Source organism: Amblyraja radiata, chromosome 15 (genome assembly GCF_010909765.2).
Source record: "Amblyraja radiata isolate CabotCenter1 chromosome 15, sAmbRad1.1.pri, whole genome shotgun sequence".
In the NCBI taxonomy this organism is placed as follows: Eukaryota; Metazoa; Chordata; class Chondrichthyes; order Rajiformes; family Rajidae; genus Amblyraja; species Amblyraja radiata.
In genome coordinates, this window is record NC_045970.1 from 53,874,855 (window position 1) to 53,901,474 (window position 26,620).

Genomic DNA, 26,620 nt, shown 5'->3' on the forward strand with positions numbered 1-26,620 from the left:
TCAGATATTCGAGTAAATCCCTTCCCACATTCGGAGCAGGTGAACGGTCTCTCCCCCCTTGTGAACTCGCTGGTGGATCTTCAGACTCCTTGCTCGATGAAATCCTACCCATGGTTGGTAGAGGCAAATGGTTTCCCGCAGCATGAATTCGCTGGTGGGCCTTCAGGTTAGAAGATTGAGTGAACGGCCGCTCTCCAGAGTGAATTCTGCGGTGTCTCAGTAACGTATCCGACTGAGTGAATCACTTCCCACACTCGGAGCGGGTGAATGGCCTCTCTCCATTGTGAATTTTCTGGTGTCTCAGTAAGTCAGATGAACGAGTGAATCCCTTCCCACACTTGGAGCAGGTGAACGGCCTCTCCCCGGTGTGAACTCTCTGGTGGGTCTTCAGGTTAGAAGGGTGAGTAAATCCCTTCCCACATTCAGAGCAGGTGAATGGCCTCTCTCCTGTGTGAATTTGCTCATGTCTCTGCAACTCAATTGATTCAATGAATCTCTTCCCACACTCAGAGCAGACAAACGGCTTCTCCCTTGTGTGAATTTTCTGGTGTCTCAGTAAGTCAGATGAACGAGTGAATCCCTTCCCACATTCAGAGCAGGTGAACGGCCTCTCCCCGGTGTGAACTCGCTGGTGGGTCTTCAGGTTAGAAGGTTGAGTAAATCCCTTCCCACATTCGGAGCAGGTGAACGGCCTCTCCCCCGTGTGAACTCGCTGGTGGATCTTCAGCCTCCTTGCTCGATCAAGTCCCATCCCACAATCGGTATAGACAAATGGTTTCTCCGCAGTGTGAACTCGCCGGTGGGACACCAGGTGGCAAGATCGGCTGAATACCATCCCGCACTCAGAGCAGGTGAACGGCCTCTCCCCCGTGTGAATCCTCTGGTGTCTCAGTAACGGAGATGAACAAGTAAATCCCTTCCCACATTCAGAGCAGGTGTACGGCCTCTCTTCAGTGTGAATTTGCTCGTGTCTCTGTAAGTGAAATGATTCAATGAATCTCTTCCCACACTCAGAGCAGACAAACGGTTTCTCCCCCGTGTGAATTTTCTGGTGTCTCAGTAACTCAGATGAACGAGCATATCCCTTCCCACATTCAGAGCAGGTGAACGGCCTCTCTCCAGTGTGAATTCGCTCGTGTCTCTGTAACTCAAATGATTCAATGAATCTCTTCCCACATTCAGAGCAGACAAATGGCTTCTCCCCCGTGTGAATTTTCTGGTGTCTCAGTAACCCAGATGCACGAGGAAATCCCTTCCCACATTCAGAGCAAGTGAACGGCCTCTCCCCTGTGTGAATATCCTGGTGCCTCGTCAGTTGGCACAATTGAGTGAACCCCTTCCCACAATCGGGACAGGCAAACGGTTTCTCCACAGTGTGAACTTGCTGTCGGGTCAACAGGTGGGAAGATTGGTTTAATCCCTGCCCACACTCAGAGCTGGCCAGTAATTTCTCCATGCTGTGACCTGTCTGGCGTCCGGGCGGATCAGCTGACGCAGTGCATCCTCCCACACGTTCAGACGCCGGTGAAATAAACGAGTTAGAGATTCCTGAACATCAATCCTCTGCTTCTTCTACCCTGTAAAAAGAGTTGACCATAAATTAACCGGTAAAGATCTGTCCGGGTCGGGACCCTTCCTCTCACCGCTCAATCCGTGCATTCGATGCGCTCACGCCGCCGGGGACCGCACCGATTCTCCCCGCAGCCGGGGGCCGCTCCTCAGGCCGGGCCTCGGTGCTGACTGATCCCGCGCCCGGATCCCCGCTCCTACCCGCCGCCGATGCTCCGGAGTCTTTTGTCCACGGATCACATGCGCGCCTTGTCCGCACCACTTCCGGGCTCTCCGCGCCTGCGCGCTTGGTATCGCCCGCAACATAGGGCGAGTTCGGGGGCGCGGAGGTTTCTGGGTAAACAGAGCGCCATGGACATGATCTGAAATCACCGGCTCAACGTTCCCCTAATGGACAACAGCCACATTGCGGTAGTATGTGAAGAGTCTGAAGTCAATGTTTCACAGCTCTTCTCTCTATACCTACTTCCTCTGGGCTCAATTTTAAGAAGGCATGGCATCTCCTTTCACTTTTACGCAGATGATAGCCAGTTATATATGCCACTCAGGAAAGAAGACTACCATTCTCTAAAATCACTTCTGGCTTGTCTTGAGGACATTAAGTCCTGGATGGCCTTAAACTTTCTGGGACTTAATGAAAAAAAGACAGAGGTGATTTTATTTGGCCCCAATGGCTGCCGTGAACCTCCCTTTGTTGACTTGGGTCCACTGGCATTGTCCGTAAAGCCAACAGTTTTAAACCTGGGTTTTAGGATGGACGGTGATTTTAAACTAGATAAACAAATAGGCGCGGTGGTTAAGTCCAGCTTCTTTCACCTAAGGAAGCTGGCAAAGGTGAAGCCCATCCTCGAGCGGCAGCATTTTGAAACAGTAATCCATGCCTTTATTACATCTAGGCTGGATTACTGTAACGCACTCTACTCTGGAGTCGCACGAGCTTCATTGGCTCGTCTCCAGCTGGTTGAAAATGCTGCCGCTCGCCTTTTGACCGTAACTCGAAAGAGGGAGCACATTACGCCAATTTTGGCATCCCTTCACTGGCTCCCAGTGCACTTTCGAGTTCATTTTAAAATTATTTTATTTGTTTTCAAATCGTTAAATGGGCTCGCCCCGCCTTACCTCTCTGAGCTGCTCCACCTATATGCTCCTGCCCGGTGCCTCAGGTCAGCTGATCAGCTGCTCCTTGAGGTACCACGGTCTAAGCGGAAGCTCAGAGGGTATAGAGCCTTTTCTGTTGCTGCTCCGGCACTTTGGAACACCTTGCCGTTGCACATCAGACAGGCCCCCTCATTGTCCATCTTCAAATCCTCCCTAAAAACTCATTTTTATTCTCTGGCTTTCGACACTGGCTGAGACATTGCTCCTCTGCTTAGTGCTTTTAATGTCTTTTAATTTTTACTGTTTTTAGTCCTTCATTTTACGGTTTTTAATGGTTTGTAATAACTTTTTGTCCACGAGTTCTCATGTACAGCACTTTGTGGCAACTGCGGTTGTATAAAGCGCTTTATAAATAAAGTTTATTATTATTATTATTATAGCTCTCTCGTCGATTACTTGTAAACAGAGGAGGAAGAAATACAAGAACATTCCAGACAAGTCAACAGAAGAGAAACATAGAAAATAGGTGGAGGAGTAGGCCATTCAGCCCTTCGAGCCTGCACCGCCATTCAATATGATCATGGCTGATCATCCAACTCAGTATCCTGTACCTGCCTTCTCTCCATACCCCCTGATCCCTTTAGCCACAAGGGCCACATCTAACTCCCTCTTAAATATAGCCAATGAACTGGCCTCAACTACCTTCTGTGGCAGAGAATTCCAGAGATTCACCACTCTGTGTGAAAAATGTTTTCCTCATCTCGGTCCTAAAAGATTTCCCCCTTATTGTTAAACTGTGACCCCTTGTTCTGGACTTCCCCAACATCGGGAACAATCTTCCTGCATCTAACCTGTCCAACCCCTTAAGAATTTTGTAAGTTTCTATAAGACCCCCCCTCAATCTTCGAAATTCTAGCGAGTACAAGCCGAGTCTATCCAGTCTTTCTTCATATGAAAGTCCTGACATCCCAGGTATCAGTCTGGTGAACCTTCTCTGTACTCCCTCTATGGCAAGAATGTCTTTCCTCAGATTAGGAGACCAAAACTGTACGCAATACTCCAGGTGTGGTCTCACCAAGACCCTGTACAACTGCAGTAGAACCTCCCTGCTCCTATACTCAAATCCTTTTGCTATGAATGCTAACATACCATTCGCTTTCTTGACTGCCTGCTGCACCTGCATGCCTACTTTCAATGACTGGTGTAACATGACACCTAGGTCTCGTTGCATCTCCCCCTTTCCTAATCGGCCACCATTCAGATAATACTCTACTTTCCTGTTTTTGCCACCGAAGTGGATAACCTCACATTTATCCACATTATACTGCATCAGCCATGCATTCGCCCACTCACCCAGCCTATCCAAGTCACCTTGCAGCCTCCTAGCATCCTCCTCACAGCTAACACTGCCCCCCAGCTTCGTGTCATCCGCAAACTTGAAGATGTTGCATTCAATTCCCTCGTCCAAATCATTAATATATATTGTAAATAGTTGGGCTCCCAGCACTGAGCCTTGCGGTACCCCACTAGTCACTGCCTGCCATTGTGAAAAGGACCCGTTTACTCCTACTCTTTGCTTCCTGTCTGCCAGCCAGTTCTCTATCGACATCAATACTGAACCCCCAATGCCGTGTGCTTTAAGTTTGTATACTAATCTCTTATGTGGGGCCTTGTCGAAAGCCTTCTGAAAGTCCAGATATAACACATCCACTGGTTCTCCCTTATCCAATCTACTAGTTACATCCTCGAAAAATTCTATAAGATTCGTCAGACATGATTTACCTTTCATAAATCCATGCTGACTTTATCTTTAATAACTGATTCTAGCAGTTTCCCCACTACCGATGTTAGACTAACTGGTCTGTAATTCCCTGTTTTCTCTCTTCCTCCCTTTTTAAAAAGTGGGGTTACATTAGCTACCTTCCAATCCTCAGGAACTACTCCAGAATCTAAAGAGTTTTGAAAAATTATCACTAATTCATCCACTATTTCTGGGGCTACTTCCTTAAGCACTCTGGGATGCAGCCTATCTGGCCCTGGGGATTTATCGGCCTTTAATCCATTCAATTTACCTAACACCACTTCCCGTCTAACCTGGATTTCCTACATCTCATTTGACCCCCGGTCCCCTGCTATTTCCGGCAGATTGTTTATGTCTTCCTTAGTGAAGACAGAACCAAAGTAATTATTCAATTGTTCTGCCATGTCCTTGTTCCCCATGATCAAATCACCTGTTTCTGACTGCAAGGGACCTACATTTGTTTTAACTAATCTTTTTCTCTTCACATATCTATAAAAACTTTTGCAGTCAGTTTTTTATGTTACCTGCCAGTTTTCTTTCATAATCTATTTTCTCTTTCCTAATTAAGCCCTTTGTCCTCCTCTGCTGGACTCTGAATTTCTCCTAGTCCTCTGGAAGGCTGCTTTTGCTGGCTAATTTGTAAGCTTCATCTTTTGTTTAGATACTATCCCTGATTTCCCTGGTTATCCATGGATGCACTACCTTCCCTGATTTATTCTTTTTGCCAAGCTGGGATGAACAATTGTTGTAGCTCATCCATGCAGTCTTTAAATGCCTTCCATTGCATATCCACCGTCAACCCTTTAAGAATCAATTGCCAGTCTATCTTGGCCAATTCACGTCTCATACCCTCAAAGTTACCTTTCTTTAAGTTCAGGACCCTTGTTTCTGAATTAATAATGTCACTCTCCATCCTAATGAAGAACTCAACCATACTATGGTCACTCTTCGCCAAGGGGCCACGCACAGCAAGACTGCTAACTAACCCTTCCTTTTACTCAATACCCAGTCTAATCTCATTGTACATGTGTATAGTGACAATAAAATGGCATTCTATTCTCTTCTATTCTAGAATAGCCTGCTCTCTCATTGGTTCATTTTGGTTTAGAAAACTATCCCGCATACATTCCAAGAAATCCTCTTCCTCAGCACCCTTGCCAATTTGATTCACCCAATCTATATGTAGATTGAAGTCACCCGTTATAACTGTTTCACCTTTGTTGCATGCATTTCTAATTTCCTGTTTGATGCCATCCCCAACTCCACTACTACTGTTAGGTGGCCAGTACACAAATACCACTAGCGTTTTCTGCCCCTTAGTGTTTCGCAGCTCTACCCATATCGATTCCACATCCTCCAAGCTAATGTCCTTCCTTTCTATTGCCTTAATCTCCTCTCTAACCAGCAACGCTACCCCACCTCCTTTTCCTTTCTGTCTATCCCTTCTGAATATTGAATATCCCTGGATGTTCAGCTCCCAGCCTTGGTCACCCTGGAGCCATGTCTCCGTGATCCCAACTATATCATAGTCATTAATAGCTATCTGCACATTCAACTCATCCACCTTATTACGCATGCTCCTTGCATTGAGACACAAAGTCTTCAGGCTTGTTTTTACAATACTCTTAGCCCTTATACAATTATGGTGAAAAGTGGCCCTTTTTGATTTTTGCCCCGGATTTGTCTGCCTGCCACTTTTACTTTTCAACTTGCTACCTATTGCTTCTACCCTCATTTTACAGCCCTCTGTCTCTACGCTCACACATTTAAGAAACCCTTCCCCTTTAACTCCATCCTCGACTATCCCATTTGACACCCCACATTCAGTTTAAAACCACCCGTGTAGCAGTGGCAAACCTGCCTGCCAGAATGCTGGTCCCCCACCTGTTAAGATGCAATCCGTCCCTTTTGTACAGTTCCACCTTACTCCAAAACAGATCCCAGTGATCTAAGAATCTGAATCCCTGCCACGTGCACCAGTTCCTCAGCCACACATTCAGGTCCCGTATCTCCCTGTTCCTGCTCTCGCCAGCACGAGGAACTGGAAGCAAACCGGAGATAACAACCCCGGAGATCCTGGTTTTCAGCATTTTTCCGAGCTCTCTGAAGTCACGCTGCAGAATATTCATCCCCTTCTTTCCGAAAGAACTCATTTATTTGTAGATCATGGGCCGAGGTGCTTTTTTGTTTCATTTTGTGACCAAAATCATGTATCTACCTGTATTTATAACATATTGTGTAAACATATTATAGAAATCATACCTGAAACGCGTCAGAGGGTAGTGGAGGCTGGTTCCCCGGATGCTTTCAAGAGAGAGTTAAATAAAACTCTTCGGGATAGTGGATTTAAAGCACATGGAGAGAAGGCAGGAACCGGTTACTAATTGTGGATGATCAGCCACGATCACATTGAATGGCGGTGCTGGTTTGAAGGGCTGAATAGCCTACTCCTGCTCCTGTTGTCTATAAAGAACAAAACCTGCACATATTTTTAAAATATGAGAAAAACCTCAAATGTTCCTCGTAGTAATTGTCCAATAAAAGCACGTTTGACATTGAGTTGACAATTGACCAATCACGCGCTTTGTTTCATGTTAGCTAGGCAGCAAGCACACTGGGATCATATCTGCCTCCCAATAACATCACAACAATAGCAAGGTTTTGAAGGAAGAAAGGTAATGCTAACCACTGGCTGATAATTTTGTTTTATAATTGATTGATCTTTGTAAAGTTATGATGTTCTGAACTGTGAAGTAAAAATGATAAATACAAATGTCGACCTAGGCAGGGCTCGAAAATAGCGGTTGCCCGGGTGCCACTGACCACCCAAAGTGCCGCCGGGCAACCTAAACGCCGAGTCATTTTGCCTGGCTTGGCACTGCAGATATACTGGTTTATACCGAAGATAGTCACAAAAAACTGGAGTAACTCAGCGGGTCAGGCAGCATCTCTGGAGAAAAGGAACATGACATTTGTGTCAGCGACAGCTGTAATGCGTGGGAAAGATGCTAAGTGTGGCGTGACGGAGGGTCGTAGCGAATGACGGGCCCCTCACAGCAGCAGCAGCGGCAGTAGCTCCATCTCCTCCTCCCGCCACCCGCCCGGCCTGTTTGCGGCCGCTGCCTGTCACTCCACCAACGGTGCTTTCAAAACAAACCCCCCCCTTCCACCGTCTGAAGCATCTGCACTGCACGGCCCTGCACCTTCCTGTTGGCTGGCGGAGGAGGGGAGGCGGTGGCGAGGAGATCCCAACTGCCCCCCCCCCTTGGCGGCGACACTTGCCGATGGACAGGGACGGACAAGGCAGTGATGATGCCGGTGTTGTCCGAGGAGTGCTGACCTTCCTTCCCACCTCCTCTGCCCCTTCCTCTCTCTCTCTTGTATGCCCCCTCCACCCCCCTTATCCTCAGACCCCTCCTTTCCATCCCGCACTGATCCCCATTCCTGCCTCTATTTAGTCCTCACTGACATCTCGTGTGCTCCCCTCCTCATCTACCACCCCCCCCCATCTATTAATCGTGCACTGATCTCCCTATCCACCTCGCATTGATTCTCTTGCCACTCCCTATCAATCCTACATTGGTCCCCCAATTCATCTAGTACTGATCCCCCTTCCCATCCATCATGGACTGCCTCACCCTTTCATCCTGCATTGCACCCCCCATCCACTCTGCACAGATCCCCCCATTCAACCCCACTGTCATTCCCCAGCGCTCTCCCCTCACAATTTTACCTACTCCAACCAACACGCACTAATTCCCGTGCCTCAATTCATCCATTCCACACCAATTGCCTTCTCAATCCCCCCCTCCCCACCGCCATCCTGCACTGATTCACACTCCCCTCCCGACCCTATTGTGCTGGAAATGTCTTCAGAGCGAACATTGACTATGTTTGATAACGGAATGCAATCCAATATGTTTTAATTCCCAATGTTATTATTTGTTTTAATCCAAAAAGATGGATTAATTAAATTGTGAACACGTGAAACATTAAAACCGCAGTGTTCGATTGTCACTGCTACCGTTGACACGTTATTACAGAATTCATTTTAACGGCAAATCAATGCTCTTAATATGGAATATCAGTACTCTTATTTTGATGAGCAACATTCCCAACTACACGTGGGATTTATCCAGGTTTTACTTCTACGGGTGGTCATATAAATCACAAATTTGGTCAGGAGATATTTCAGTTGAAATTTTAATGTTAATTCTATCAACAATTTTTTTTTAATTTGGAGCTTACAAACTGGGTATCTTCATTGCTGTTCACAACACATACATTTAATCTGAATGTCCGGTAATGTGTCGTCTTGACACCTTTAAATATATTACCAAAAGAACATTTGCTGCATTTATGTCCTTTGGCAATCTCTTGTTAGTTAGTGTAACGTTTAACCTGTCAGATGGGTTTAGTCAGTTTTAACAGCTATTATCATAAAATGCCTTTAATAAATTCCTCAATAATCTTTGGTGGTGATCGAATTACCCGTAGGTGAGGCGTCGTCTCTCGGCCTCCGCTCAACCAATGGGAGCCTCGCTATCTCCCGCTCTCCTCCAGCCCGCCATTCCCATCCTCCAACCAGCGGCGGGCGGGGCCGGGCCCCACGTGGCCGGCTGAACCGCTCCTCCAATCACAGCTCCGCTGGCGACCGGTCACGTGACGTAGTCGTCGTCATCACCCCCCTCCGCCGGGGAGCGCGCGCTCGCGCTGCGGCCGTTGGGATTCAAACGCCCGAGGCCAACGGCTGCTTCTCGCGACAGCCCGTGGCCGTCGGCGCCCAAATCCCCCACACACCGTGTTACTGGCGGCAATGGAGCCCAACTCCACACACACACACCGTGTTACTGGCGGCAATGGAGCCCAACTCCACACACACACCGTGTTACTGGCGGCAATGGAGCCCAACTCCACACACACACCGTGTTACTGGCGGCAATGGAGCCCAACTCCACACACACACCGTGTTACTGGCGGCAATGGAGCCCAACTCCACACACACACCGTGTTACTGGCGGCAATGGAGCCCAACTCCACACACACACCGTGTTACTGGCGGCAATGGAGCCCAACTCCACACACACACACCGTGTTACTGGCGGCAATGGAGCCCAACTCCACACACACACCGTGTTACTGGCGGCAATGGAGCCCAACTCCACACACACACACACCGTGTTACTGGCGCTGTCCCTTCAGTTCGCTCTCTCAACAATTGAGATGATTCCCCACTGCGGTTGATGAAGAAGCCCTGAGATAAAGTTGACGACCTTGAACGTGAGAACCCTCCTGGACGACCCTCGACAGTAAAGTTCATAAGTTCATGTCATAGGAGCAGACTTAGGCCATTCGGCCCATCGAGTCTACTCCACCAGTCCAGTCATGGCCGATCTATACATATAAAACTTCATTCATCCCGGCAAGGAAACTGGTCTGCCATCAGTCACAACACGCAACAAGGTAGGCAAAAACTTGAAATTAAAAGTGAAAAAATAAAGAAAAACTTGAAATTAAAAAAGAAAAGTACAAGGGAATGTTGGCTAGCTGCCGTGTGCACAGCGCCTAAACTAGAATGAACAAACAAACACAGACTTATCTCCTGGGCAGAGGATTCTACAACTATAAGGTTCCCTCACCGCTCCCCCACGCCGGGTCCTCCATTGATCTTCACGGCGGTTTCCCCGCGCCGATTCCCCATTGCCTGCTCCCCCCCCCGCCGCCGAGGCTCCCATTGCCGCTGTGGCTCCTTCGGCCCAGACAGGCCTCGCCGCCCGGCTTCTCCGCAGTTCCCTGGGAGGCCTGTGGGGCTAGTCAGACCCACCGTGGCGCATTCCAGTCGTCGCCGCGGTTCCGCGGGTGTATCGGGACCGCACGACTCCCCAGGACACTCACGCCGAGCGCGCGGATGTCAACCCCTGTCTGGCAAAGAATTGCACAGATTCACCACCGTCTGGCTTAAATACATTTATCCTCGTCTCCTTTCTAAGGGAACATCCTTTAATTTTGAGGCTATGACCTTTGGTCCAAGACTTCCCCGGTAGTGGAAACATCCACTCAAGATCATACGTGCCGTCCATAATGTTTGTAACAAACCCATCGTTTATTTATTCGCCTCTGTACTACACAATTTGAGATGTGTAGTAGAAAAAATCACATATGGTTAAAGTGCACATTGTCAGATTTTATTAAAGGGTATTTTTATACATTTCACCATGTAGAAATTATAAGTGTCTTTATACATTGTCCCCACCCCACTTCAAAACACCATAATGGTGTCACATGTGTTTGTAATTGCTCAGCTGTGTTAATTACCTCCTCCATCTGAGGAATCTGAGGAAATTAATTAGACCAAATCCGGGGAAAGACATTCTTGCCATACAGGGCGTACAGAGAAGGTTCACCAGACTAATTCCTGGGATGTCAGGACTTTCATATGAAGAAAGACTGGATAGACTCGGCTTGTACTCGCTAGAATTTAGGAGATTGACGGGGGATCTTATAGGAACTTACACAATTCTTAAGGGGTTGGACAGGCTAGATGCAGGAAGATTGTTCCCGATATTGGGGAATTCCAGGACAAGGGGGTCACAGTTTAAGGATAAAGGGGAAATCCTTTGGGACCGAGATGAGAAAAGCATTTTTCACACAGAGAGTGATGAATCTCTGGAACTCTCTGCCACAGAAGGTAGTTGAGGCCAGTTCATTGGCTATATTTAAGAGGGAGTTAGATGTGGCCCTTGTGGCTAAAGGGATCAGGGGGTATGGAGAGAAGGCAGGTACAGGATACTGAGTTGGATGATCAGCCATGATCATATTGAATGGTGGTGCAGGCTCGAAGGGCCGAATGGCCTACTCCTGCACCTATTTTCTATGATTCATGCAGGTATGAGAGAGCTCTCAGCACCTTGTCTTTCCTCCAGTCTTTCCGCCACCTTTGGAAAATTTTATTGCTGTTTATCAACATGAGGACCAAAGTTGTGCCAATGAAAGTCAAAGAAGCCATTATGAGAAACAAAGACCCGAGACCCGGCCAAGGATCATTCAAGATTCAAGATTCAAGAAGTTTATTGCCATGTCAACAAGTTGATAGGAATGTGTCTTGGTTCGCTCTCAGACAGATACAATTCAGTACAATACATCCACCACATACACCACAATAAATAATAAATAATACAGACAATATCGTACGAAGGACAATATATACAGGAAGGACAGTACCCAGCAGCATCATGTTAAACGTAGGTGCAAGTGCAAAAGAAAGTGCAAAGTGATTAGTGCAAATTCAAATATCTGATGGCTTGGAGGTAGGTGCTGTCTCTGAAGCGAGATGTATTACTTTTAATGCTTCTATATCTCCTTCCTGATGGGAGGAGATTAAAGAGGTGATGTGCCGGGTGAAAGTGGTCTGCTATGATTTTTTTGGCCTTTCTGGTGAGTCTTGTTGAGTAAAGTGATGTCACCGAGGGGAGTGTGCTGCAACCGATGATCTTAGAAGCTCGGCGCACTATTCTCTCCAGCCGAATCTTATCCTGCGAGGTTGTGTGACCATACCAGACAAGCATGGAGAATGTGAGTATGCTTTCTATGGTAGACCTATAGAAGTGGGTCATGGCTGGTCGACTGACCCTGAATTTTTTGAGCTGCCGCAGGAAGTAGAGTCGCTGGTGGCACTTACTGATTATGAGACTAGTGTTGAGCTCCCATGATAGGGATTGATGTATGGTGGTCCCGAGGAACTTAAATAAGGTGACCCTCTCAACCACCTCTCCATTGATGAAGAGAGGGAGGAGGGGGGTGGCCTTCTTTCTGAAATCAACAACCAGCTCCTTAGTTTTTGAGATGTTAAGTATGAGGTTGTTGTTCTCACACCACCTTACTAGCTCCTCTACTTCCCTACGGTAAACGGTTTCGATGTTATTGGTAATAAGACCTACCACAGATGTGTCATCTGCAAACTTAAATAACAAGACAGAGTCAGAGTGTGAACAGCAAAAATGTGTGTATACAGAGTACAGAAGAGGTGATAAAACGCAACCCTGGGGGGCGCCGATGTTCAGGAACCTAGCCAGTGAGACATGGTTACCAATTTTTACCACCTGTTTTCTGTCACATAGAAAGTTATAGATCCATTTACATAGAGATGAGTTGACCCCCAGTTCCTGTAAAGTGTGCATCAACTTTACAGGAACGATGGTATTAAATGCGGAGCTAAAATCCACAAAAAGAATGCGAGCATATGTGGATCTGGATTCCAGGTGTTGGAGGATGGAGTGCACACAGAGGGACACTGCATCATCTACACTTCTGTTGGCTCTGTAGGCGAATTGATAAGGATCAAGTGTAATGCTGGAAAGATGTTTGCATACCAGTCTCTCAAGAACCTTCATGATGACTGAAGTTAAGGCAACAGGCCTATAGTCGTTAAGACAAGTGATGTTATTTTTCTTGGGGACTGGTACGATCACAGCTGACTTGAAACAAGCAGGCACAATTGAGAGTTGAAGTGACCAGTTGAAAATGGAGGTGAGGACGGGTGTCAGTTCATTAGAGCAGTGTCTTAATGTAGCAGGCGCCACACCGTCAGGCCCTGCTGCCTTCCTGGTGTTAAGTTGGCGGAGCAGGGTTCTGACGTCATGTTCTGAGACAGTAGGAGTAGTGTCGCCCAGCTCTGTGGTTAAAGAGGGAGACTGATGGTTGCCCTTGTCAAAACGACAGTAAAAGTCATTGAGCCTCCCAGGGAGGGAGGGGTCGCTGTCTAGAACATGGTGCTTGGTTTTATAGTCTGTGATAGCCTGCAGACCTTGCCACACCCCTTTGATGTCATTAGCTTGTAATTTGTTTTCTAGCTTTACTCTGTAGGAAGCTTTAGCTTTGATCGCAGCTCGCTGAAATTCATATTTCAGCAGTTTGTATTGAACCATGTCTCCATGTTTAAATGCATCATACTTCTTCCTACATAGTAACCTCACATCATTATTAAACCAGGGCTTGTTGTTATTATAAACAGTCACAGTTTTAGTTGGAATGCATACACTCTCACAGAAATGAATATACGATGTAAGTGTCAGTGTAGGCGTTAATATCGTACTGGCCATCAGCCCAGAAGGTGCTCCATTCAGTGGAGTCAAAACAGTCCTGTAAAGTTTCTATGGCTTGTGAGGACCATTTCCTAGAAAGTTTGACAGTTGGTTTTTCCACCTTAAGTTTTTGACGATACTTAGGAATCAGGAGAATGGTGTTGTGGTCAGACTCACCGATAGGGGCTCTAGCCACAGCATGATATGCATCGGGTATGGAGGAATAGCATTGGTCCAGTGTATTATCCAGCCTGGTGGCAATGTAGATCTGAGGCTTGTATCTCGGGAGAGCCTTCATATAGCGGAGCCCAGCGGACCGGACACAGATGGTGGGCGGAGACGGAAATTGCCAGAGAGATAGAGAGGGGGGCCCACTCATAGTTGAACTGCAGGTGTCCCGGGAGCTTGCCAAGCCGGGCAAAATGGCATGGCTTTTAGGTTGCCTGGCGGGACTTTAGATGGCCATTGGCAATCAGGCAACCGTTAATTTCGAGCCCTGCTTAGCCTTCCCCCAGCCTGGCACTGTCCCAGTCGCACTATGGCCGTGACCCTCACTCTGCACACTGGCAGTCAGTGGCGTTCAGTAAGCTGGGGAACGCACAGGATCTGCCCTCACCCATTAATTAGGCGGGTTCAGGAGCGGGTGAAACCCGGAACCACTGCGGCAGCCCCATATTCAATGTTCCCATGTACAGCTATATATATTTGAGCACAAGAGGGTGCTGTTACTTTTTCCTATTAGCTTAATTAATTAGTGTGCAACTTTATTGCACTGACGAATTATGAATTCCTTATCAATGATTTATCTAAATCTGTGCCAAATTTCAGGTAGATACCAGGCATGGGTCAAGAAAGTTAAAATCTAGAGCCCTTTTGGCACCTCGGCCCACGGCCTATTGTCACATATCAAAGATATGTGTAGTAATATATCAGCAGTAACCATAGAGTCCAACATCAGCAGTCACTTGTGGACGCAACAGGATTTAACAACTGGGGCAAATTCCTTGTATGTACGCATACTTGGCTAACAAAATTTACAATTCGATTAATGACAGTGGCGCAGCGGTAGGGTTGCTGCCTTACAGTGAATGCAGCACCGGTGACCCAGGTTTGATCCTGATTACGGGTGCTGTCTGTACGGAGTTTGTACTTTCTCCCCGTGATCTGCGTGGGGTTTCTCCGAGATCTTCCGTTTCCTCCCACACTCCAAATACATACAGGTTTGTAGGTTAATTGGCAGCAGCCACCTGATAACCAAAATTCATTTTGTGAACACAAACTTTTTAATAGCGAGGGAAACAATTTGGTAGCAGCCACTTGACAACCAAAATTCATTTTGTGAACACAAGCTTTTTAAAAGGCGAGGCAAACAATTTGGCAGCAGCCACTTGACAACCAGTCCATTTTCTGAAAACAAACTTTATAAAAAAAAGGCAAACTATTTGGCAGCAGCCACTTGACAGCCACATCGAGAGGTCTCACCGTGGAGCTGACGTGCGTTCAGTGCTAGTCGCAGCTCAGAGAGCCGTGATCCTCTTGCATCCTGGGTCTGGCAGAGACTGAGTGAGGCATGACACCTCCGGGTTTTATAGTCCCTCCCCCCTGCTGCCAGCGGGGGCAGTAGAGAGAATGGCAAAAAAAATTTAAAACATTAATATCTCTCTGAAATTTCATCAATGGGAAAAATCCTCCGGTCCTGGAAGGCGAAGGGGGGCTCTGAGCGATGTGGCCAATGATGACGTCCCTAGGTGGCGGCGTTCTCGGAAATCACAGTACAGCGAGCCAAAAGCGGTCAAGATCAGACTTTTAGTAATATAGATTGTGCAAAATATTATAGAAATCATACCTGAAATTTGTCAGAGGGCGGTGGGCTGGTTCCCTGGATGCTTTCAAGAGAGTTAGATAAAACTCTTCAGGATAGCGGATTTAAGGGATATGGAGAGAAGGCAGGAATGAGCCAGCACCGCAGCGGTATGAACATTGACTTCTCCAATTTCAGGTAGTCTCTGCCATCTCCTCCCCTTCCCAGCTCTACACCAGCCCACTGTTCCCACCTCTTCCTTTCTTCTTCCCGCCCCCACCACCCTCACATCAGTCTGAAGAAGGGTCTCTACCGAAACATCGCTTATTTCCTTCGCTCCATAGATGCTGCCTCAGCCGCTGAGTTTCTCCAGCATTTTTGTCCACTCATGCACACAAGTTCTGTTATCCCACTTTCCTCACCCACTCCATACACATTTGGGGCAATTTTACAGATACAAGAGATGAGAGAATAAAACACTCTTGACTTACATCGCTAATGTGTGGGATAGAACTAGTGCACGGGTGATCGGCATGGACTAGGTGGGCCAAAGTGCCTGTTTCCACGCTGTATCTTTAAACTAAAAACACTAAAACCAGAGGGAGTCTAAAGAAGGGCCTCTACCCAAAACATCACCCAATTTCTTCTGTCCAGAAGCTGGATGCTCCATGGAGTTCCCCCGCACAATTAAAGCATGGAATAGTCTTCACCCTACCATAGTTACCCAATCAGACACAACTAAATTTAAAGTCGCTCTTTTTTTCCCCCAAGAACCCTTTTTTGCTTAAGTACATGTCAAGAGTCAAGAGAATTTTATTGTCATGTGTCCCAGATAGTACAATGAAATTCTTGCTTGCTGCAGCACAACAGAATATGTAAATATAATGCAGAACAGGAGATACAATTCAGTGTGTTTATATACCATGGACCATATATATACACAATAAATAAACACATAAAGTGCAATAGGCTGTTATTGTTCAAAATTTGGAGTTTGGTGGTGGACCCATCACTATGTGTAGTAATATATCAGCAGTAACCATAGAGTCCAACACCAGCAGTCACTTGTGGATGCAACAAGATTTAACAACTGAGGCAAATTCCTTTTATGTATACATATTTGGCTAATAACATTTATTCAATTCAATTCATGATGGGGGCGCAGTTGTAGACTTGCTGCCTTACAGCGCAGGTGACCCAGGTTCGATCCTGACTACGGGTGCTGTCTGTACGGAGTTTGTACGTTCAGCCCTTGATCTGCGTGGGTTTTCTCCGAGATCTTCGGTTTCCTCCCACACTCCAAAGACATACAGGTTTGTCGGTTAATTGGCTTGTGTAAAAATTGGCCCTAGTGAGTGTAGGATAGTGTTAATACGTGAGAACTGCTGGTCGGCGCGGACCTGATGTGCCGAAGGGCCTGTTTCCGCACTGTATCTCTAAACTCTAAGCAGACCAGGAACTTTTTTAACCTTTCTCCCCCAGTGTGAACGAGCTGGTGTAACAATTGTTCAGATATTCGAGTAAATCCCAGCCCACGCACTAAACAGGCGAATGCTCTCTCCCCAGCATGAATTATCTGGGGGGGTCACCCGGTTACACTTACTGGTGAAACCCTACCCATGGTTGGGAGAGGCAAATGGTTTCTCCACAGCGTGAATTCGCTGGTGGGTCTTCAGGCTAGAAGATTGAGTGAATCCCTTCCCACACTCGGAGCAGACAAATGGTTTCTCCCCAGTGTGAATTCGCTGGTGGGACACCAGGTGGCAAGATCGGCTGAATACCATCCCGCACTCAGAGCAGGTGAACGGCCTCTCCCCCGTGTGGATTCTCTGGTGTCTCTGTAAACAAGATGAATAATTAAATCCTTTCCCGCACTCAGAGCAGGTGAACGGCCTGTCTTCCGTGTGAATTCTCTGGTGTTTCAGTAAGTCAGATGAACGAGCATATCCCTTTCCACAGTCAGAGCAGGTGAACGGCCTCACTCCTGTGTGAATTTGCTCGTGTCTCTGTAACTCAATTGATTCAATGAATCTCTTCCCACACTCAGAGCAGACAAATGGCTTCTCCCCCGTGTGAATTTTCTGGTGTCTCTGTAACTGATATGATTCAATGAATCTCTTCCCACACTCAGTGCACACACACGGCTTCTCCCCCGAGTGTATTTTCTGGTGTCTCAGTAACTTAGATGAACGAGTAAATTCCTTCCCACATTCGGAGCAGGTGAACGGCCTCTCCCCGGTGTGAACTCCCTGGTGGATCTTCAGACTCCTTGCTCGATCAAATCCCATCCCACAATCGGTACAGACAAATGGTTTCTCCGCAGTGTGAACTCGCCGGTGGCACACCAGGTGGCAAGTTCGGCTGAATACCATCCCGCACTCAGAGCAGGTGAACGGCCTCTCCCCCGTGTGAATTCTCTGGTGTCTCTGTAAATTAGATGAATAAGTAAATCCCTTCCCACACTCAGAGCAGGTGAACGGCCTGTGCTCCGTGTGAATTGTCTGGTGTCTCAGTAAGTCAGATGAACGAGTAAAGCTCTTCCCACAGTCAGAGCAGGTGAACGGCCTCTCTCCAGTGTGAATTTGCTCGTGTCTCTGTAACTCAAATGATTCAATGAATCTCTTCCCACACTCCGAGCAGACAAACGGCTTCTCCCCCGTGTGAATTTTCTGGTGTCTCTGTAAGTCAGATGAACGAGTAAAACTCTTCCCACATTCAGAGCAAGTGAACGGCCTCTCCCCTGTGTGAATATACTGGTGCCTCTTCAGTAGGTACGATCGAGTGAATCCCATCCCACAATCGGGACAGGTAAACGGTTTCTCCACAATGTGAACTTGCTGACGGGTCAACAGGTGGGGAGATTGGTTTAATCCCTGCCCACTCTCAGAGCTGGCCAGTAATGTCTCCATGCTGTGACCTGTATGGCGTCCGGGCGGATCAGCTGACGCAGTGAATCCTCCCACACGTTCAGGCGCCGGTGAAATAAACGAGTTTGAGATTCCTGAACATCAATCCTCTGCTTCTTCTACCCTGTAAAAAGAGTTGACCATACATTAACAGGTAAAGGTCGGTCCGGGTCGGGACCCTTCCTCTCACCGGTCAATCCGTGCTTTCGATGCGCTCACGCCGCCGGGGACCGCACCGATTCTCCCCGCAGCCGGGGGCCGCTCCTCAGGCCGGGCCTCGGTGCTGACTGATCCCGCGCCCGGATCCCTGCTGCTACCCGACGCCGATCCTCCCGAGTCTTTTGTTCACGCATGCGCGCCTTGGCGGCACCACTTCCGGGCTCTCCGCGCCTGCGCGTTTGATGTCGCCTGCAACATAGGGCGAGTTCTGGGGCGCGGAGGTTTCTGGGTAAAAAGGGCGTCATGGCAGTAACCTGCATTCAGCGGCTACAATTCGAGATTATATAGGGGGGCATATAATCGGGCACAAAAAAAAAGAAAAAAAGGAAAACAAAAAAAATCGGAATTCAGAATTAAATCGGAAGAATATCAAGCCTGTAATTTATAGGGAAATTAAAGGAAAATGAAAAGCTGAGTCTTCGCAGATTTGCTTCGAGATTTTATAGTGGGGTTGCACGGAAGGTCACCGGGTCAAAGGGCTTGACGCACGGAGCCGCTCAATTCATCTAGAGGACATCGCAGCTTCCGGTACATGTTGTTAATACACGAAACACACAAGTATGTTGTTAATATACTTTCCTACCTGTTAAAAAACGCCAAAATAGTGAATTTTTGCACTGTAAAAAATTGTGCAAGTCGGAGTAAGCGTGAGAGACATGTATCCTACTTCAGAATTTCAAAAGTGAAGAGAAATGAAGGTAAAGAGAAGTGAGAGCTGAAGGGACAACAACAAGGCTTGGCGAACATTGGCCGTGCAGATATCGAGATTAAAAATATTGGGAATTATAGCGTTTGCTCACTGCATTTCATCAACAGTAAGGCATTATGTATATTTTTTCTTTATTTGGCATCTAAAAAGTTTCAGAAGTGTTAAATCTGGCTGTAAAAATTTAAACATTTTACAGAGCAAAAATTGACAATTTCGGCGGGTTTTAACAGTGTCGCTACGCTGGAAACAATGGTCAGTGCTTACCTGTGGTTCATCGCGTGTACTCCAGTTGGCGTAGCGTTGCAACAGTAGGGTCACGGGTTGTGACCCGACTGCCGTGCAACCTCCCTATAACTTTATTGGCAAAGTAATTACATACAAGGGATTTGCCTTGGTGCTCCGCCCGCAAGTGACAACGACATACAGTGACAGTTAGGCATGACACATAAAACGTTAAACATTAATCATAAAACATTATCGATTAAACATGTGCATTAAGTAAAATACCAGAGCAAAAGGAGATTTTTGGTTATTGAGCAGAGGTACTACTCGTGGAAAAAAAGTTTTTTTGTGTCTGTTTAAGAAGGAACTGCAGATGCTGGAAAATCAACGGTAGACAAAAATGCTGGAGATACTCAGCGGGTGAGGCAGCATCAATGGAACGAAGGAAATAGGCAACGTTTCGGGAGTCGAAACCCTTCTTCAGACTGTTTTTATGTCTGGCTGTGGCAGCTTTGACAGTCTGGAGTCACCTTCCAGAGGGAAGTGAGTCAAAGAGTTTGTGGCCAGGGTGAGAGACAATAGACAATAGGTACAGTAGTAGGCCATTCGGTCCTTCGAGCCAGCACCGCCATTCAATGTGATCATGGCTGATCATCCCCAATGAGTACCCCGTTCCTGCCTTCTCCCCATATTCCCCTGACTCCACTATTTTTAAGAGCCTTATCTAGCTCTCTTGAAAGCATCCACAGAACCTGCCTCCACCGCCCTCTGAGGCAGAGAATTCCACAGACTCACAACTCTCTGTGAGAAAAAGTGTTTCTTCGTCTCCGTTCTAAATGGCTTACCCCTTATTCTTAAACTGTGGCCCCTGGTTCTGGACTCCCCCAACATCAGGAACATGTTTCCTGCCTCTAGCGTGTCCAAACCCTTAATAATCTTATATGTTTCAATAAGATATGCTCTCATCCTTCTAAACTCAAGTGTACAAGCCCAGCCGCTCCATTCTCTCAGCATATGACAGTCCCGCCAATCCGGGAATTAACGTTGTAAACCTACGTTGCACTTCCTCAAGAGCAAGAATGTCCTTCATCGAATTAGGGGACCAAAACTGCACACAATACTCCAGGTGTGGTCTCACTAGGGCCCTGTACAACTGCAGTAGGACCTCTTTGCACCTATACTCAACACCTCTTGTTATAAAGGCCAACATGCCATTCGCTTTCTTCACTGCCTGCTGTACCTGCATGCTTACTTTCATTGACTGATGAACAAGGAGCCCCAGATCCCGTTGTACTTCCCCTTTTCCCAACTTGACACCATTTAGATAGTTATCTGCCATCCTCTTTTTGCTACCAAAGTGGATAACCTCACATTTATCCGTATTAAACTGGGATAAAGTTTCACACGGCATCCTCCTCACAGTTCACACTGCCACCCAGCTTTGTGTCATCTGCAAATTTGCCAATGTTACTTTGAATCCCTTCATCCAAATCATTGATGTATATTGTAAATAGCTGCGGTCCCAGCACCGAGCCTTGCGGTATCCGACTAGCCATTTTTAAAGGGACCCGTTAATCCCTACTCTTTGTTTCCTGTCTGCCAATACCATGTGCCCTAATTTTTCCCACTAATCTCCTATGTGGGACCTTATCAAATGCTTTCTGAAAGTCCAGGTACACTACATCCACTGGCTCTCCCTTGTCCATTTTCCTAGTTACATCTTCAAAAAATTCCAGAAGATTAGTCAAGCATGATTTCCCCTTTGTAAATCCATGTTGACTTGGACCGATCCTGTTACTGCTATCCAAAGGCGCGGCTATCTCATCTTTTATAATTGACTTCAACATCTGCCGATGTCAGGCTAACTGGTCTATAATTCCCTGTTTTCTCTCTCCCGCCTTTCTTAAAAAGTGGGATAACATTAGCTACCCTCCAATCCACAGGAACTGATCCTGAGTCTATAGAACATTGGTAAATTATCACCAATGCGTCCACAATTTCTAGAGCCATTTCCTTACGTACCCTGGGATGTAGACCATCAGGCCCTGGGGATTTATCAGCCTTCAGTCCCATCAGTCTACCCAACACCATTTCCTGCTTAATGTGGGTTTCCTTCAGTTCCTCCATCAACCCAGATCCTCTGGCCACTACTATATCAGGAAGATTGTTTTTGTCCTCCTTAGTGAAGACGGATCCAAAGTACCTGTTCAACTAATCTGCCATTTCCTTGTCCCTCCTAATAAATTCACCTTTTTCGGTCTTCAAGGGTCCAACATTGGTCTTAACTATTTTTTTCACATACCTAAAGAAGCTTTTACTATCCTCCTTTATATTCTTGGCTATCTTACCTTCGTACCTCATCTTTTCTCCCGTATTGTCTTTTTAGTTATCTTCTGTTGCTCTTTAAACATTATCCAATCCTTTTGCTTCCCACTCATCTTTGCTATGTTGTACTTCTTCTCTTTTATTTTTATACTGTCCTTGAAGTCAGCCACGGTCGCCCCTTACTCCCCTTGGAATCTTTCTTCCTCCTCGGAATGAACTGATCCTGCACCTTCTGTATTATTCCTAGAAATACCTGCCATTTTTGTTCCACTGTCATCCCTGCTATTGTATCTTTCCAATCAACTTTGGCCAGCTCCTCCCTCATGGCCCCACAGGCCCCTTTATTCAACTGTAACACTGACATCTCCGATCTACCCTTCTCCCTCTCCAATTGTAGATTAAACCTGACCTTGTTATGGTCACTACCTCCTAATGGCTCATTAACCTCAAGGTCCTTTATCAAATCCGGTTCATTACATAACACTAAATCCAGAATTGCCTTCTCCCTGTTAGGCTCCAATATAAGCTGCTCTAAGAATCCATCACGAAGGCAATCTACAAAGTCCTTTTCTTGGGGTCCAATATCAACCTGATTTTCCCAGTCTACTTGCATGTTGAAATCTCCCATAACAACCACATTACCTTTGCTACATGCCAATTTTAACTCCTGATTCAACTTGCACCCTATGTCCAGGCTACTGTTTGGGGGCTGTAGATAAGTCCCATTAGGGTCTTTTTACCCTTACGATTCCTTAGTTCTATCCATACTGACTCCACATCTCCAGTTTCAATGTCATCCCTTGCAAGAGACTGCATTTCATTCCTCACCAACAGAGCAACCCCACCCCCTCTGCCTACCTGTCTATCTTTTCGATAGGAGGTATACCCTTGAATATTCAGTTCCCAGCCCTGGCCCTCTTGCAGCTATGTCTCAATAATTCCCACAACATCATACTTGCCAATTTCTAACTGAGCCTCAAGCTCGTCCACTTTATTTCTTATAGTTCGCGCATTCATATACAACACTTTGACCTCCTTATTCACGTCCCCCCCCTCGCACCGCTCGCAAATGGCCCTGACCTTACTCTTTTATCCCTTCTCGAACTTCCCTTCCCATTAATTCGAGAATCTTTTGTAATTTTTCCTGTAGTCACTTCCCCTTCAACTCCATCTTTATACTCCCAATTTGTCAATCCCTCCCCCCTACTATTTAGTTTAAACCCACACATGTAGCCCTAGCAAACCTGCCTGCCAGAATGTCAGTCCCCCTCCAGTTAAGGTGTAACCCGTCCCTTTTGGTCATCCCTACCCCAGAAGATATCCCAGTGGTCTATAAATAGAGTCTGTCCTCAGGCTGGGACCCAACGGGTTCCACTTAGTATAGTTTTATCTAAATCTGTGCCAAATTTCAAGTACATACCAGACATGGGTCAAGAAAGTTAAAATCTAGAGCCCTTTTGGCACCTCGGTCCACGGCCTATTGGCACATATCAAAGATATGTGTAGTAATATATCAGCAGCAACCAGAGTCCAACACCAGCAGTCACTTGTGGACGCAACAGGATTTAACGACTGAGGCAAATTCCTTGTATGTACACATACTTGGCTAACAAAATGTACAATTTGATTAATGACAGTGGCGCAGCGGTAGGGTTGCTGCCTTCCAGTGAATGCCGCACCGGTGACCCAGGTTTGATCCTGACTACGGGTGCTGTCTGTACGGAGTTTGTACTTTCTCCCTGTGATCTGCGTGGGTTTTCTCCGAGATCTTCCGTTTCCTCCCACACTCCAAATACATACAGGTTTGTAGGTTAATTGGCAGCAGCCACTTGACAACCAAAATTCATTTTGTGAACACAAACTTTTTAAAAGGCGAGGCAAACAATTTGGCAGCAGCCACTTGACAACCAATCCATTTTCTGAAAACAAACTTTTAAAAAAAAAGGCAAACAATTTGGCAGCAGCCACCTGACAGCCACATCGAGGGGCTCACCGTGGAGCAGACGTGCGTTCAGTGCTATTCGCAGCTCAGAGAGCTGTGACCCTCTCGCTTCCTGGGTGTGGCAGAGACTGAGTGAGTAATGACACTTCTGGTTTTTAATAGTCTCTCCCCCCTGCTGCCAGCGGGGGCAGCAGAGAGAATGGCGAATTTAAAAAAAACATTAATATCTCTCTGATTTTTCATCGATGGGAAAAATCCTGCGATCCTGGAAGGCGGAGGGGGGCTCTGAGCGAGGTGGCCAAAAATGGCGGCCCTAGGTGGCGGCGTTCTCTAAGAAATCACAGTATAGCGAGCCAAAAGCGGTCAAGATCAGACTTTTAGTAATGTAGATTGTGTAAAAATATTATAGAAATCATAAGAACTGCTGGTCGGCGCGGACCTGATGGGCTGAAGCGCCTGTTTCTCTAAACTCTAAGCAGACCAGGAACTTTTTTAACATTTCTCCCCCAGTGTGAACGAGCTGGTGTATCAATTGTTCAGATATTCGAGTAAATCCCAGCCCACGCACTAAACAGGTGAATACTCTCTCCCCAGCATGAATTCTCCCGGGGCGTCACCCGATTAGACTTACTGAGTGACCCCCTAGGTAACAGAGATGAACGAGTAAATCCCTACCCACATTCGGAGCAGGTGAACGGCCTCTCCCCCTTGTGAACTCGCTGGTGGATCTTCAGACTCCTTGCTCGATGAAATCCTACTCATGGTTGGGAGAGGCAAATGGTTTCTCCACAGCGTGAATTCGCTGGTGGGCCTTCAGGTTAGAAGATTGAGTGAACGGCAGCTCTCCAGAGTGAGTTCTGCGGTGTCTCAGTAACGTATCCGACTGAGTGAATTCCTTCCCACACTCGGAGCAGGTGAACAGCCTCTCTCCAGTGTGAATTCGCTCGTGTGCCTGTAACTCAAATGATTCAATGAATCTCTTTCCACACTCAGAGCAGACAAACGGCTTTTCCTTCGTGTGAATTTTCTGGTGTCTCAGTAAGTCAGTTGAACGAGCATATCCCTTCCCACATTCAGAGCAGGTGAACGGCCTCTCCCCGGTGTGAACTCGCTGGTGGATCTTCAGTCTAGAAGGGTGAGTAAATCCCTTCCCACATTCAGAGCAGGTGAACGGCCTCTCTCCAGTGTGAATTTGCTCATGTCTCTGTAACTCAATTGATTCAATGAATCTCTTCCCACACTCAGAGCAGATAAACGGCTTTTCCCTCGTGTGAATTTTCTGGTGTCTCAGTAAGTCATTTGAACTAGCATATCCCTTCCCACATTCAGAGCAGGTGAACGGCCTCTCCCCTGTGTGAACTCGCTGGTGGGTCTTCAGTCTAGAAGGTTGAGTAAATCCCTTCCCACATTCAGAGCAGGTGAACGGCCTCTCCCCCGTGTGAACTCGCTGGTGGAACTTCAGACTCCTTGCTCGATCAAATCCCATCCCACAATCGGTATAGACAAATGGTTTCTCCGCAGTGTGAACTCGCCAGTGCGACACCAGGTGGGAAGATCGGCTGAATACCATCCCGCACTCAGAGCAGGTGAACGGCCTCTCCCCCGTGTGAATTCTCTGGTGTCTCAGTAAGCCAGATGAACAAGTAAATCCCTTCCCACATTCAGAGCAGGTAAACGGCCTCTCTCCAGTGTGAATTTGCTCGTGTCTCTGTAACTGAAATGATTCAACGAATCTCTTCCCACACTCAGAGCAGACAAACGGCTTCTCCCCCGTGTGAATTTTCTGGTGTCTCAGTAACTCAGATGAAAGAGCATATCCCTTCCCACATTCAGAGCAGGTGAACGGCCTCTCTCCAGTGTGAATTCGCTCGTGTCTCTGTAACTCAGATGATTCAGTGAATCTCTTCCCACACTCAGAGCAGACAAACGGCCTCTCCCCCGTGTGAATTCTCTGGTGTCTCAGTAACTCAGATGAACTAGTAAATCCCATCCCACATTCAGAGCAGACAAATGGCTTCTCCCCCGTGTGAATTCTCTGGTGTAGCAGCAACTTATACGAATCAATGAATCCCTGCCCACATTCAGAGCAAGTGAACAGCCTCTCCCCTGTGTGAATATACTGGTGCCTCTTCAGTCGGTACGATTGAGTGAATCCCATCCCACAATCGGGACAGGTAAACAGTTTCTCCACAGTGTGAACTTGCTGTCGGGTCAACAGGTGAGAAGATTGGTTTAATCCCTGCCCACACTCAGAGTTGGCCAGTAATTTCTCCATGCTGTGACCTGTCTGGCGTCCGGGCGGATCAGCTGACGCAGTGAATCCTCCCACACGTTCAGGCTCCGGTGAAACAAACGAGTTTGAGATTCCTGAACATCAATCCTCTGCTTCTTCTACCCTGTAAAAAGAGTTGACCATAAATGAACAGGTAAAGATCTGTCCGGGTCGGGACCCTTCCTCTCATCGCTCAATGCGTGCAATGACCGCCGGGGACCGCACCGATTTTCCCCGCAGCCGGGGCCGTTCCTCAGGCCGGGCCGTGGTGCTGACTGATCCCACGCCCGGATCCTCGCTCCTACCCGCCGCCGATACTCCGGAGTCTTGTCCACGGACCGTATGCGCGCCTTGGCTGCAACACTTCCGGGCTCTCCCCGCATGCGCGCTTGTTATCGGCTGCAACATAGGGCGAGTTCTGGGGCGCGGAGGTTTCTGGGTAAACAGGGCGCCATGGACATAATGTTAACCAACAAATCACCATTCAATGTTACCCAATGGACAACAGCCACTTTGTTCTTGTATGTGGAGAGTCTGCAATCAATGTAACACGGCGGAAATTCCAACTATGTTACGCGTGAACCAATGGCAGTTTTCACCCTCCCTCCCCAGAGTAAACAGAGGAGGAAGAAATACAAGAGCATTTCAGAGAAGTCAACAGAAGAGAAAGACTGGC

The 26,620-nt window shown here is 47.1% G+C and overlaps 3 protein-coding genes across 6 annotated transcripts in view; 1 reads left to right on the forward strand and 2 right to left on the reverse strand.

Annotated features, from left to right (window-relative positions):
* LOC116981532 (gastrula zinc finger protein XlCGF26.1-like) lies at positions 1-1,508 on the reverse strand. Of its 2 annotated transcripts, XR_004414227.1 has the most exons (2): positions 189-1,508; positions 1-48 (listed from the first exon to the last, which is right to left on the reverse strand). XR_004414227.1 is itself a non-coding variant. In XM_033034612.1 (1 exon), the coding sequence occupies exon 1, from the start codon at positions 1,454-1,456 to the stop codon at positions 242-244; it is 1,215 nt and encodes a 404-aa protein (XP_032890503.1). In that variant the 5' UTR covers positions 1,457-1,508; the 3' UTR covers positions 150-241. The 2 variants fall into 2 exon arrangements, 1 of the variants encoding a protein (XP_032890503.1); XM_033034612.1 differs by lacking the exon at positions 1-48 and having other exon boundaries at positions 150-1,508.
* LOC116981584 (zinc finger protein 208-like) overlaps positions 1-26,620 on the forward strand; it is a 111,946-nt gene that overhangs the window by 16,087 nt on the left and 69,239 nt on the right. Inside the window, exon 2 of the mRNA XM_033034707.1 lies at positions 19,482-19,496. Within this exon, the coding sequence (XP_032890598.1) occupies positions 19,482-19,496 (15 nt within the window). The remainder of the gene's footprint in view (positions 1-19,481; positions 19,497-26,620) is intronic.
* On the reverse strand, positions 60-26,127 carry LOC116981537 (oocyte zinc finger protein XlCOF15-like). 3 transcript variants are annotated; one of them, XM_033034624.1, is made up of 3 exons: positions 25,793-26,127; positions 22,885-22,889; positions 16,677-17,594 (listed from the first exon to the last, which is right to left on the reverse strand). In XM_033034624.1, the coding sequence occupies exons 1-3, from the start codon at positions 25,945-25,947 to the stop codon at positions 16,963-16,965; spliced, it is 792 nt and encodes a 263-aa protein (XP_032890515.1). In that variant the 5' UTR covers positions 25,948-26,127; the 3' UTR covers positions 16,677-16,962. The 3 variants fall into 3 exon arrangements, with proteins under 3 accessions (XP_032890514.1, XP_032890513.1, XP_032890515.1); XM_033034623.1 differs by lacking the exons at positions 22,885-22,889; positions 25,793-26,127 and adding an exon at positions 60-108 and having other exon boundaries at positions 16,967-18,198; XM_033034622.1 differs by lacking the exons at positions 22,885-22,889; positions 25,793-26,127 and adding an exon at positions 1,503-1,577 and having other exon boundaries at positions 16,953-18,198.

Bases quoted from the DNA above. Each gene is read 5' to 3' on its own strand.
- LOC116981532 (XM_033034612.1), bottom strand. From the start codon at position 1,456: ATGGAGAAATTACTGGCCAGCTCTGAGTGTGGGCAGGGATTAAACCAA.
- LOC116981537 (XM_033034623.1), bottom strand. From the start codon at position 18,141: ATGGGATTCACTCGATCGTACCTACTGAAGAGGCACCAGTATATTCAC.